Consider the following 14,823-nt stretch of genomic DNA (forward strand, 5'->3'; position numbering starts at 1 on the left):
TTTTAGTTATAATGATAGAATGCAATTAAAGATTGAGGATTTGTGTTTCGTTGAAAACATAGTCATGTGATTATTAAAATTAAAAAAGAAAAAAAAACCAGCAAATGAGAAATTCTTGTCCAATAGGGGTAAAAAAAAACCAGCAAATGAGAAATTCTTGTCCAATAGGGGTGTAAAAACACTTGAAAGTTGGAAATACCAAAATTTTGTATAGGTATTTAGGGATTTGGTTCATATGCAAAGTAGCTGGATTTGGTTCATATGCAAAGTTCATCACTATACTCCATATTCGTGATTCAGACTTACCATCTATAATTTGTAGTAATTAGATAGTCAGTTCACAAACGTATGTGATTTTAGCAAAAGGTACATTTTTTAGCCCATAGGGTACATTATTTTAAAGCGCTAGGTACATTTTCTTAACCCACAGAATACATCACAAAAATCAAGTGATGGTCAGTTCACAACCACATGTGACCTTAGCAAATGGTACATTTTGTTAGCTCATATAGTACATTTAAAAAATCAAATGATGGTTAGTTCACAAACGTGTGTGACTTTAGCAAAGGGTTTATTTTGTGATCCCTAGGGTACATTATGTTAAAGCGCTAGGTACATTTTTTTAACCCACAGTACATTACAAAAATAATATGATGGTCAGATCACAAACACGTGACTTAGCAAAGAGTACATTTTGTTAGCTCATATAGTACATTTAAAAAATCAAGTGATGGTAAGTTCACAAACGTATGTGATTTTGGCAAAAGGTACATTTTTTTAGCCCATAGGGTACATTATTTTAAAGCGCTAGGTACATTTTCTTAACCCACAGAGTAGTACATCACAAAAATCAAGTGATGGTCAGTTCACAACCACATGTGACCTTAGCAACGTACCAGCGTTAGCTCATAACTCAAAAATAATGTACCTAATGCACAAAATTAATGTACCATAATCAGTAACATTTCACAACCACATGTGACCTTAGCAATGTACCATCGTTAGCTCATAGCTCAAAAATAATGTACCTATCCATTAAAATAATGTACCTAATGCACAGAAATAATGTACCATAAATAGAAACACAACTTTCAAGTCAAAAAATATAAAACCAGTTCACAGAAACACAACTTTCAAGTCAAAAAATATAAAACCAGTTCACAATTTGTCAAAGTGCATATATAAGTAAACAAAATCTTACTACAACTTCTTCTAATTATCATTTGAATTGTTTTGAGACTTAGACCTAACACAAATCAACTCTGAACTAGTATTGCCACTAGGATGAACAAGATAACCACTACCAACAATATCATAAACAACTTGCTGCACAGAAGATTGGACTGCAGCCTTTGTGTTTTTTTCAACCGTCTTTGCATAATTCTTTCGACTTCTGGCTTGGTTATACTTTTTTTTGTAGTGTACTAATTGGCCTTCGATTACGAACACCTTTTACACCACTTCGTTCTGGATTTTGTATACCACCACTTGGCATGGGTCTTTCCAAATCATCAAAGCAAATGGACCAACCTCACCTTCAATCCTTCTTCTACCATCTTCAAAAATTTCTTCACAGACTTGTCGAGCTTTGCAATTGTCTTGACTTGATAGAACCAACCTTTGCAATTTTCTACCCATTTCTATAACCCAAATTGGAGAAGCAACGGTAAAAATACTAGAAGATGATGCAATATCCATTATCCTGTCTTCAGCCACCTTTTTTGTCCACCTATTACAAATATATTTCTCCGGAATTTTTTCAATACAATGAATGTTAAAAATACGCAAGCAATGTGAACAAAGGATGCCCATCTTTGAAAAAAAACTTGCAAGTACAACATATTGTCATATCCTTCATATTGAAACAAACTTCATGCCGAATAATGTCAATATCTGGGCGCCAAATGTGATATTTAAACTCATTAGCATTGCTTGCCACAATCTCTTGATGACATGCATCACCTTTCAAATATTGTTGTTCAAACAAGTAATATACCTCTATGGTGTATACATTCCTAGCATGTAAAAGAAGCTTCACATGATCCAATGTCATTGTAGGCAACCCTTGAGAACACCGGACATCTTCTCCATTCTCTTTACTCCTCCACTTAGAAACCACATTGACAAAAGAGTTATAAAAATCACACAACCCAGATGTTTTAGATAACCTTCTTGAAACTGAATGATTTGTAGTCTCACTTCGTTGGGACGATAAAATACCTCCAGAAAAGTAATCTTTACTAAAAGCAGGACACCACTTCTCCCTAATATCATACAATTTGTCTAACCAAGCATTTGTGTGGCACTTATACTCTGTCACCATCCTGAAAACAACAAACCTAAGTGTGACTGCAAAGGTACATTTTCAACATACATAAGGTACATTATTAAAACACATAGGGTACATTATCTGAACACTACAATTTCCAACTTAACATCAAAGAAAGTATATGCCAATTGATTTTATAAGCACAAATACCACAAAGGAAACACACATAAAGGACAAGGAAAAGATCTAAGTTCTAAATGCAACTGGAAAAGAAGGGAAAAAACATTATCAAAATGTTACTGCAAAAGATATATTTTCAGTATACATAAGGTACATTATTAAAACACATAAAGTACATTTTCTAAACAATATACTTTCCAACTTAACTTTAAAAGTAAAACATTGCGTGGTTGATTTTATAAGTGCAAACTAATACAACTCACAATGCAAGAATGACAAAACATATATAGAAAATGATAAATTTAATAGTATACTTACCTATTCCAATAAAATTCAAACTCAGCTTCTGTGTTCGTGTACTTCAATAGAAGATTAAATAACTCCATAAAGCCTTTTTGACTCCTTAAACCTTTGATATGCTTTTTTGAATTCTCTCCAATACGCCAAATACAAAGTCTATGTCTTGCACTTGGGAAAACTTGTGAAATTGCAGCAGACATAGCAGAACATTGATCGGTCATGATTGTTTGTGGACACTTACCCCCATAGCTCGCAAGAATGTCTTAAACAACCAAACAAATGATTCGATCCTTTCATTCAATAAAAACCCACAACCAAACATTATGTTCATACGATGGTGATTCATGCCAACAAAGGGACCACAAATCATATCGTACTTATTAGTACGATACGTTGTGTCATGTACTACTAAATCACCAAACAACACAAAATCCTCCTTCATTCTTCATCCCTCCAAAAAAAACTACACAATCTTGCATCGCCATCCACTTCAAAATCAAAGAAAAAGTTAGGTTCATTTAATTGCATCTGCCTAAAAGATCTCAATTAATGAATTCGAATCGGTGTCATCTAAGCTCTTTATCGAATCTATAAGTAGGCTATTATATGCATCCCTTAGTGTAAATCCAACGAAAGGTGAACCGCCAGACTGATGCTTCAAAAACCGGATGCCATCCGACAGTGCAACCCCACTCCTTTTCAAGTCTTTTAAATAAGACAATTGATTAGCACCAACACTTCGGTGTGACCGAAGAAGATAACTTTTCGAAGGTGGGTAGAACTCATGGTTATGATCCTTTACATGTTTTGTCACAATCAACTGCCCATTAGACGTCATATCAAACTGACAACCTGCAGTACACCCTGTTCGTCTACCCTTGAATATGACCTTGAAGACTTATTTGTATTAGACTTGAAACCAGCCTTTGCACAGTGAAATTTTTTTGTTTTAATAATCATAGTACCGGGAACGTAATACTGCTTGCCCTTTCTAACACAAAATCCCAATCTTGAAGCATAGTTATTATATAAATTAAATGCTTCTTCAATTGAAGCAACTGAAATCCCCAACAAGTCCTGGTTAACTGTAAATTTAAAAAAACAATACAACTAACAAGTTACTAGCATAACACATTGATATTATCCAGCAATGCTCTACAAAGAAATAAGATATTAATAAAAGAATAAACTGAATGAACAACAGACAGTACAGATAAATCATGCATACAAATAATGTACCCTATCACTTAAAATAATGTACCTAATGACCAAAAATAATGTACCTTATGGATTAACATAATGTACCTAATGCATATAAATAGTGTACCTCAATCAGAAACACAATAGTCAAATAAAAGAATAAATTGCCTTGACAACAGAAAGTACAGATAAATCATGCATAAAAATAATGTACCCTATCCATTAAAATAATGTACCAAAGGGCCATAAATAATGTACCTTAGTCAGAATCAGAATACACACAGAAATGATACATAAAAATAATGTACCCTATGTATTAAAATAATGTACCTAGCGCACAAACATAATGTACCCTATGTACCTTAGTCAGAATTAGAATGCACAGAGAAATGATACATAAAAATAATGTACCCTATGTATTAAAATAATGTACCTAGCGCACAGACATAATGTACCTTGTATTAAAATAATGTACCTAGCGCACAGACATAATGTACCTCAATAAGAAACACAACTAATAATAATTAAATAATAATAAACAACTTTAAAAAAAAACCTAGAATAGAAGAACTCGCATCCATAGCATTAGAAGAACTAGCATGAACTCCAATAGGTGAATTCTCTTCAGTTGCACCCCGAATAGTGCCAACTGCAAATAATGTATCTAATAAATAATGTACCTTATGGATTAACATAATGTACCTAATGCATATAAATAGTGTACCTCAATCAGAAACACAATAGTCAATAAAAGAATAAATTGCCTTGACAACAAAAAGTACAGATAAATCATGCATAAAAATAATGTACCCTATCCATTAAAATAATGTACCAAAGGATCAGAAATAATGTACCTTAGTCAGAATCAGAATGCACACAGAAATGATACATAAAAATAATGTACCCTATGTTTTAAAATAATGTACCTAACGCACAAACATAATGTACCTCAATCAGAAACACAACTAATAATAAATAAGTAATAATAAACAACTTTAGAAAAAACCTGGAATAGAAGAACTAGCATCCATAGCATTAGAAGAACTAGCATGAACTCCAATCAGTGAATTCTCTTTAGATGCACCCCGAATAGTGCCAACTGCAAATAATGTATCTAATAAATACATTAAGCATGTTCAACAATGTAGCATGCAATCAAATACAAACCTGGAATTGATTCAACATCAATGGCAGAACTCAATTCAACATCAATCAGGGCATTCACAACTCCTACAATATAATAAAAAAAAGCACGATATAAATCAAAATACAAATTAAAAAGCAAACCTAAATCACATATAAACAATATAAAAACCTGTAATATCATCGTTTAATTCGATGGCATCAATTCTGTTGTTCGTATCACTAATGTTATCCATGATGCAGAATGTGTATTCAATGATGGAGAAGAATCAATTCGATGAATGAAATTGTAGAGATGGCAGTCGCAGAGGCGAGATGGCGATGGCTGAAATCGTAAAGGAGGTTGCGATGATAGAATGAAATCGCAATGAAGAGAACAATGGCCGAATTGCAGATGGGAACAATCGCAGAGAAAAATCGCGCATAACATCCTAACGATTTCAGCGCCATCAGATGGGAACAATCGCCATCATGCGCAAGTTAAGTAGTAACGCCGTCAGACGCCGTTAGGATGTTATGCGCGATTTTTCTCTGCGATTGTTCCCATCTGCAATTCGGCCATTGTTCTCTTCATTGCGATTTCATTCTATCATCGCAACCTCCTTTACGATTTCAGCCATCGCCATCTCGCCTCTGCGACTGCCATCTCTACAATTTCATTCATCGAATTGATTCTTCTCCATCATTGAATACACATTCTGCATCATGGATAACATTAGTGATACGAACAACAGAATTGATGCCATCGAATTAAACGATGATATTACAGGTTTTTATATTGTTTATATGTGATTTAGGTTTGCTTTTTAATTTGTATTTTGATTTATATCGTGCTTTTTTTTATTATATTGTAGGAGTTGTGAATGCCCTGATTGATGTTGAATTGAGTTCTCCCATTGATGTTGAATCAATTCCAGGTTTGTATTTGATTGCATGCTACATTGTTGAACATGCTTAATGTATTTATTAGATACATTATTTGCAGTTGGCACTATTCGGGGTGCATCTAAAGAGAATTCACTGATTGGAGTTCATGCTAGTTCTTCTAATGCTATGGATGCTAGTTCTTCTATTCCAGGTTTTTTCTAAAGTTGTTTATTATTACTTATTTATTATTAGTTGTGTTTCTGATTGAGGTACATTATGTTTGTGCGTTAGGTACATTATTTTAAAACATAGGGTACATTATTTTTATGTATCATTTCTGTGTGCATTCTGATTCTGACTAAGGTACATTATTTCTGATCCTTTGGTACATTATTTTAATGGATAGGGTACATTATTTTTATGCATGATTTATCTGTACTTTTTGTTGTCAAGGCAATTTATTCTTTTATTGACTATTGTGTTTCTGATTGAGGTACACTATTTATATGCATTAGGTACATTATGTTAATCCATAAGGTACATTATTTATTAGATACATTATTTGCAGTTGGCACTATTCGGGGTGCAACTGAAGAGAATTCACCTATTGGAGTTCATGCTAGTTCTTCTAATGCTATGGATGCGAGTTCTTCTATTCTAGGTTTTTTTTTAAAGTTGTTTATTATTATTTAATTATTATTAGTTGTGTTTCTTATTGAGGTACATTATGTCTGTGCGCTAGGTACATTATTTTAATACATAGGGTACATTATTTTTATGTATCATTTCTCTGTGCATTCTAATTCTGACTAAGGTACATAGGGTACATTATGTTTGTGCGCTAGGTACATTATTTTAATACATAGGGTACATTATTTTTATGTATCATTTCTGTGTGTATTCTGATTCTGACTAAGGTACATTATTTATGGCCCTTTGGTACATTATTTTAATGGATAGGGTACATTATTTTTATGCATGATTTATCTGTACTTTCTGTTGTCAAGGCAATTTATTCTTTTATTTGACTATTGTGTTTCTGATTGAGGTACACTATTTATATGCATTAGGTACATTATGTTAATCCATAAGGTACATTATTTTTGGTCATTAGGTACATTATTTTAAGTGATAGGGTACATTATTTGTATGCATGATTTATCTGTACTGTCTGTTGTTCATTCAGTTTATTCTTTTATTAATATCTTATTTCTTTGTAGAGCATTGCTGGATAATATCAATGTGTTATGCTAGTAACTTGTTAGTTGTATTGTTTTTTTAAATTTACAGTTAACCAGGACTTGTTGGGGATTTCAGTTGCTTCAATTGAAGAAGCATTTAATTTATATAATAACTATGCTTCAAGATTGGGATTTTGTGTTAGAAAGGGCAAGCAGTATTACGTTCCCGGTACTATGATTATTAAAACAAAAAAATTTCACTGTGCAAAGGCTGGTTTCAAGTCTAATACAAATAAGTCTTCAAGGTCATATTCAAGGGTAGACGAACAGGGTGTACTGCAGGTTGTCAGTTTGATATGACGTCTAATGGGCAGTTGATTGTGACAAAACATGTAAAGGATCATAACCATGAGTTCTACCCACCTTCGAAAAGTTATCTTCTTCGGTCACACCGAAGTGTTGGTGCTAATCAATTGTCTTATTTAAAAGACTTGAAAAGGAGTGGGGTTGCACTGTCGGATGGCATCCGGTTTTTGAAGCATCAGTCTGGCGGTTCACCTTTCGTTGGATTTACACTAAGGGATGCATATAATAGCCTACTTATAGATTCGATAAAGAGCTTAGATGACACCGATTCGAATTCATTAATTGAGATCTTTTAGGCAGATGCAATTAAATGAACCTAACTTTTTCTTTGATTTTGAAGTGGATGGCGATGCAAGATTGTGTAGTTTTTTTTGGAGGGATGAAGAATGAAGGAGGATTTTGTGTTGTTTGGTGATTTAGTAGTACATGACACAACGTATCGTACTAATAAGTACGATATGATTTGTGGTCCCTTTGTTGGCATGAATCACCATCGTATGAACATAATGTTTGGTTGTGGGTTTTTATTGAATGAAAGGATCGAATCATTTGTTTGGTTGTTTAAGACATTCTTGCGAGCTATGGGGGTAAGTGTCCACAAACAATCATGACCGATCAATGTTCTGCTATGTCTGCTGCAATTTCACAAGTTTTCCCAAGTGCAAGACATAGACTTTGTATTTGGCGTATTGGAGAGAATTCAAAAAAGCATATCAAAGGTTTAAGGAGTCAAAAAGGCTTTATGGAGTTATTTAATCTTCTATTGAAGTACACGAACACAGAAGCTGAGTTTGAATTTTATTGGAATAGGTAAGTATACTATTAAATTTATCATTTTCTATATATGTTTTGTCATTCTTGCATTGTGAGTTGTATTAGTTTGCACTTATAAAATCAACCACGCAATGTTTTACTTTTAAAGTTAAGTTGGAAAGTATATTGTTTAGAAAATGTACTTTATGTGTTTTAATAATGTACCTTATGTATACTGAAAATATATCTTTTGCAGTAACATTTTGATAATGTTTTTTCCCTTCTTTTCCAGTTGCATTTAGAACTTAGATCTTTTCCTTGTCCTTTATGTGTGTTTCCTTTGTGGTATTTGTGCTTATAAAATCAATTGGCATATACTTTCTTTGATGTTAAGTTGGAAATTGTAGTGTTCAGATAATGTACCCTATGTGTTTTAATAATGTACCTTATGTATGTTGAAAATGTACCTTTGCAGTCACACTTAGGTTTGTTGTTTTCAGGATGGTGACAGAGTATAAGTGCCACACAAATGCTTGGTTAGACAAATTGTATGATATTAGGGAGAAGTGGTGTCCTGCTTTTAGTAAAGATTACTTTTCTGGAGGTATTTTATCGTCCCAACGAAGTGAGACTACAAATCATTCAGTTTCAAGAAGGTTATCTAAAACATCTGGGTTGTGTGATTTTTATAACTCTTTTGTCAATGTGGTTTCTAAGTGGAGGAGTAAAGAGAATGGAGAAGATGTCCGGTGTTCTCAAGGGTTGCCTACAATGACATTGGATCATGTGAAGCTTCTTTTACATGCTAGGAATGTATACACCATAGAGGTATATTACTTGTTTGAACAACAATATTTGAAAGGTGATGCATGTCATCAAGAGATTGTGGCAAGCAATGCTAATGAGTTTAAATATCACATTTGGCGCCCAGATATTGACATTATTCGGCATGAAGTTTGTTTCAATATGAAGGATATGACAATATGTTGTACTTGCAAGTTTTTTTTCAAAGATGGGCATCCTTTGTTCACATTGCTTGCGTATTTTTAACATTCATTGTATTGAAAAAATTCCGGAGAAATATATTTGTAATAGGTGGACAAAAAAGGTGGCTGAAGACAGGATAATGGATATTGCATCATCTTCTAGTATTTTTACCGTTGCTTCTCCAATTTGGGTTATAGAAATGGGTAGAAAATTGCAAAGGTTGGTTCTATCAAGTCAAGACAATTGCAAAGCTCGACAAGTCTGTGAAGAAATTTTTGAAGATGGTAGAAGAAGGATTGAAGGTGAGGTTGGTCCATTTGCTTTGATGATTTGGAAAGACCCATGCCAAGTGGTGGTATACAAAATCCAGAACGAAGTGGTGTAAAAGGTGTTCGTAATCGAAGGCCAATTAGTACACTACAAAAAAAAGTATAACCAAGCCAGAAGTCGAAAGAATTATGCAAAGACGGTTGAAAAAAACACAAAGGCTGCAGTCCAATCTTCTGTGCAGCAAGTTGTTTATGATATTGTTGGTAGTGGTTATCTTGTTCATCCTAGTGGCAATACTAGTTCAGAGTTGATTTGTGTTAGGTCTAAGTCTCAAAACAATTCAAATGATAATTAGAAGAAGTTGTAGTAAGATTTTGTTTACTTATATATGCACTTTGACAAATTGTGAACTGGTTTTATATTTTTTGACTTGAAAGTTGTGTTTCTATTTATGGTACATTATTTCTGTGCATTAGGTACATTATTTTAATGGATAGGTACATTATTTTTGAGCTATGAGCTAACGATGGTACATTGCTAAGGTCACATGTGGTTGTGAAATGTTACTGATTATGGTACATTAATTTTGTGCATTAGGTACATTATTTTTGAGTTATGAGCTAACGCTGGTACGTTGCTAAGGTCACATGTGGTTGTGAACTGACCATCACTTGATTTTTGTGATGTACTACTCTGTGGGTTAAGAAAATGTACCTAGCGCTTTAAAATAATGTACCCTATGGGCTAAAAAAATGTACCTTTTGCCAAAATCACATACGTTTGTGAACTTACCATCACTTGATTTTTTAAATGTACTATATGAGCTAACAAAATGTACTCTTTGCTAAGTCACGTGTTTGTGATCTGACCATCATATTATTTTTGTAATGTACTGTGGGTTAAAAAAATGTACCTAGCGCTTTAACATAATGTACCCTAGGGATCACAAAATAAACCCTTTGCTAAAGTCACACACGTTTGTGAACTAACCATCATTTGATTTTTTAAATGTACTATATGAGCTAACAAAATGTACCATTTGCTAAGGTCACATGTGGTTGTGAACTGACCATCACTTGATTTTTGTGATGTATTCTGTGGGTTAAGAAAATGTACCTAGCGCTTTAAAATAATGTACCCTATGGGCTAAAAAATGTACCTTTTGCTAAAATCACATACGTTTGTGAACTGACTATCTAATTACTACAAATTATAGATGGTAAGTCTGAATCACGAATATGGAGTATAGTGATGAACTTTGCATATGAACCAAATCCAGCTACTTTGCATATGAACCAAATCCCTAAATACCTATACAAAATTTTGGTATTTCCAACTTTCAAGTGTTTTTACACCCCTATTGGACAAGAATTTCTCATTTGCTGGTTTTTTTTTCTTTTTTAATTTTAATAATCACATGACTATGTTTTCAACGAAACACAAATCCTCAATCTTTAATTGCATTCTATCATTATAACTAAAATAATAGTTCCAAATAATATACCATATGAGCTAACAAAATGTACCCTTGTTAGCTAGTGACTCATATATAACCATCTCATACAAAGTGAAAGTCAATATTATTTACTAGTCAAAATTTATAGTCTTCCATTGATACACATGGGATGTTTGGAACTACTATTGAACAAAAGATTATATCACTAGCTGTCAATGCAAATGTTTTCCAATGCAACTGCCATTATGGCATAGAAGTCAATTAATTACAAGTTGTAAATATTCTGGGTTGCTTTTAGTACGGACTCACTGTACTCATTCGTTTATGAAAATATTATGTCTACAGCATATTTTGCTCTCAAAGATGCCAAGAACAAGTCCTGCACATATATCGAAACAAAATGGTAGTTATATACACAAGCAAACACATGAATGATTATGACATAAAATCATTTTATAGAAAGAAGTATTAAAAAACTAACAAACAAAATCATAATATGCACATAACAAACATCTACAGTACTTACATCTGCAGCTGTTCTGTTAAATCCGGAATCCCAATTCGGTCCAATGCCCTTAAAGGTCTCCATATGACGCATGCAATAAATTCCGCAATCAGTAACATTAGAAGGATTTTTCCAATACATCTTCACTAATTCATGCTTAAACACATCATCATCATCCTCCTCATTCTTTGTCATTTTGTTCAACAAAGTTGTGATCCCTTTAAATTTGCAGTAGTTCTTGAATGCTTCAACCTGCACATTAGTTATGTCCATTATAATATATCAAATACCTAATACTTCTTAATTTGAACACACAAGAATCTTAGGTTTGCAACTTACAAGGATTTGATCACAATTTTCATATCTAGAAACAAAGTTGGAACCCTTGCCAAGTGTTTTGTTGTCAATGACTTGGACAACCCTTTTCTTGAAATTCAAGCAAATGATGAAGTAGTGATCATGGCGTAGAACAGCGAAGAAAATCTAAAGACATATGATTTTAGAAGTATAAACAATGAGTATATATAAAATGGCTTTCATAGAATTTATTAATTTATAATATTATGTATTATAAATTACCAGTTTTGCATCAGAAATGTCAATGTTGGAATTCAATTGAAGCTCATAATCCATACATTGATTGAATTGTCTTTGTTTTGAACTTGGAGAGATTTCTTTTTTCTTACCATCCGAATCATCAATTTGCATCTGAACATGAAATGATATTTGTAAGTATAACATATTACATGGCCAAATAATAATGATTAAAATGGAACACCATCAAATATAATGTACTATATACACCTAACTTTTATGCACACAAATAATGTACTCTATGAACAAAAATTATGTACCCTGTGAACAAAAATAATGTACCCTGTGCAGAATATCTCACAATAAATAAGATTCCATTATCAATATAATGTTGTAATATAAGTGAAAGTCCAGCCACTTACAATAGGATTGGTAGTGAAGTAGATGAACTTTGGCTCACCCATTCCACGGTTGATATTTTTTTTATTCATTTGAAAGCTCCAAACATCTATAATACACTTCTCTACCCAACCACTCCGTAGAGTCAAGAACTGGTCTCTTCCAATGTAGTAGCTTTTATACTTATACAGCGACTCACTGCAATAAAATGTCTTGTTAATACTCATTAAAGACAAATATTAGCATAAAACATTATCAGTAACCTACTCAGCTGGATGTTCAGGCGACGGGTCCATGAATTTAAAATCAGACAGTAGCTTTCGCTTTGCATTGACAAAGGAGAGTTTTTCTTTGTTTGTCGTCCAAAATGGAGACCTCAATTTCAATGGAAGATTTTTTAATTTTCTGTTTTCTCTCTCCCCATGTTGGACATGTTCAAAATCAGACTCCGATTCTTCAATTACACTGCCACATAAAAATAATGTACCCGATCAATAAAAAGAATGTATCTAATGCACATAAATAATGTACCTTAATCAGAAATTTTAGTCTTTACTTACATGTCAAACAATGGTTTTACTGTTGTTGTGCTCTTTTTAGTCTCTTGGAGATTGGTAGGTGCATTGTGTTCAGCAGGGCGTGTGGTGGTTGTTTCATTTGACTTTTGAACATCCGGGGGTAGGTGTTAACAAATTCCACCTACTTATAGCTTTTGAACAAGTGTTTCCCTTCAAGACAAATAATGCTAAGAATCCTTCAGCAAGTAATTAAGGCACATGATTTATTTAATCCCTCTCTGCCAGTGATTATAATATAACTACTGATGGTCATTTCACTTTAGGTGTTCACCTTCACTTATAGCACAAAATTCAGCAACAGCAACAGAGAGTGGTTTGCCAGATAAAACTCAAATGAATCTCATAATATACTGAACCTAAGACATATAATGAGGCAGTCAAACATTGTCAAACATAATATACTGAACCTAAGACATATAATGAAGATGCCCTGTTTTTCTGTTCTCTTCCCCTCCCTCCAATCAAACATTGTGAAATTCAACAACTCTTAAAGCATTTTGAGAACCATGAAAATAGGAGGCAGGAATTAATAGAACTGCAAAGTTGATATTGAAGTCCAAAATATAGGGTAACCTAATACTCTGTAATTCATAGCAATATAGTCAGTCTCCTCTTCCAAGTTCCAAAACATGCCAGGTTAACCTAAAACGAGTAAGAACCATAGGCAATAAAAAATGTACTATATGCGTATCAATAATCTACTATGGACACAAATACAACCTGCTCAAAAACAATACACAAGGAAATTTATGCTTGAACAAGGAATGAGATGTTTACCTTCAAGAATTTGTTGTTTCCTCAAGCAATGGAGTGGTCTTGTCTGTCTTCTTGTGGCGATGGCGATGGCGTGGAGAGTGAGGAAGCAGTGGAGATGGCGATGGCGTCCGAGTCTGCTGCGTCTCTCCACAATGACGACAGAAGAGTGATGATACAAGCAGCAAAAATGGCGTCCGAAGAGTCTGCGTCTGTGTCTGTGTCGCGGAAAGAAAGAAAGAAAAAAAGAAAAAAAGAAAAAAAAAAAAGACGGGAGACCTAACGGCGCCGTCTCTCCTTAAGTGGAGAGACGGCGTCGTTTTGGGCCATGGTCCACACAGCTGTGTGGACCATGGTCCATGCAATAATGATTGTGAACCCAACCAACCGGTCATAATGAAGAGAGATGGGGGCTCCAATTAGTCCCGCCCAAGAACCGTTTTGCATGGGCGGGAAGTTATTTTTTATTTTTTATTTTTATAGCCAAAAATGTGTTAATTGTAACACTTGACTTTTAAAATTAACGAATTAATCTTTTAATTATGCTTTTTTTAACTGATTTGGTCCTCCTGGCCAAATCTGGTCGGAAAATCTGTCGCTGGATGCCCAAACTAGTTTTATATAAAAAAGGAGAAAAATCTATGCCGCTGGATGCTGCTTGACTTTCTTCTGTATTTGGGTGATGGTCAGAGGCAGGGTAGCCGTTGCGCAGCTACCAGAGATGCCATCGGATCCGGTGAGCTTAAAGCGGTAAGATACCGTGGGGTTAGAAAGAGATCGTGGGGTAAATTCTAGGCCGAGATCAGAGACCCATGGAAGAAGACCCGTCTATGGCTGCGGACCTTTCTCTCCGCCGAGGAAGCCGCTCGAGCATATGACGCTGTCACCATGAAACTAAACGGCCCAGAGTCAAGACCAACTTCTCACCTCCTCCCACTTCTCAATTAAGTAAACAATAATTTTATTGAGATAAATCTATATATATATATATATATATATATATATATATATATATATATATATATATATATATATATATATATATATATATATATATATATATATATATATATATATATATA

The 14,823-nt window shown here is 33.8% G+C and overlaps 3 protein-coding genes across 3 annotated transcripts; 2 read left to right on the forward strand and 1 right to left on the reverse strand.

The window, feature by feature from the left end:
* Positions 1-1,511: 1,511 nt before the first annotated feature.
* LOC116017817 (protein FAR1-RELATED SEQUENCE 6-like) lies at positions 1,512-2,970 on the reverse strand. The gene is made up of 3 exons (XM_031258461.1): positions 2,768-2,970; positions 1,997-2,324; positions 1,512-1,640 (listed from the first exon to the last, which is right to left on the reverse strand). The coding sequence occupies exons 1-3, from the start codon at positions 2,968-2,970 to the stop codon at positions 1,512-1,514; spliced, it is 660 nt and encodes a 219-aa protein (XP_031114321.1).
* Positions 2,971-8,113: 5,143 nt separating this feature from the next.
* On the forward strand, positions 8,114-9,572 carry LOC116017834 (protein FAR1-RELATED SEQUENCE 6-like). The gene is made up of 3 exons (XM_031258477.1): positions 8,114-8,316; positions 8,760-9,087; positions 9,444-9,572. The coding sequence occupies exons 1-3, from the start codon at positions 8,114-8,116 to the stop codon at positions 9,570-9,572; spliced, it is 660 nt and encodes a 219-aa protein (XP_031114337.1).
* A 4,221-nt stretch (positions 9,573-13,793) lies between these two features.
* Positions 13,794-14,689, forward strand: LOC116017839 (ethylene-responsive transcription factor CRF4-like). The gene is made up of 3 exons (XM_031258482.1): positions 13,794-13,955; positions 14,432-14,491; positions 14,537-14,689. Exons 1-3 carry the CDS (start codon positions 13,794-13,796, stop codon positions 14,687-14,689), a joined length of 375 nt encoding a protein of 124 aa, XP_031114342.1.
* The last annotated feature ends 134 nt before the right edge of the window (positions 14,690-14,823 follow it).

This window comes from Ipomoea triloba, chromosome 4, assembly GCF_003576645.1.
Source record: "Ipomoea triloba cultivar NCNSP0323 chromosome 4, ASM357664v1".
NCBI lineage: Eukaryota > Viridiplantae > Streptophyta > Magnoliopsida > Solanales > Convolvulaceae > Ipomoea > Ipomoea triloba.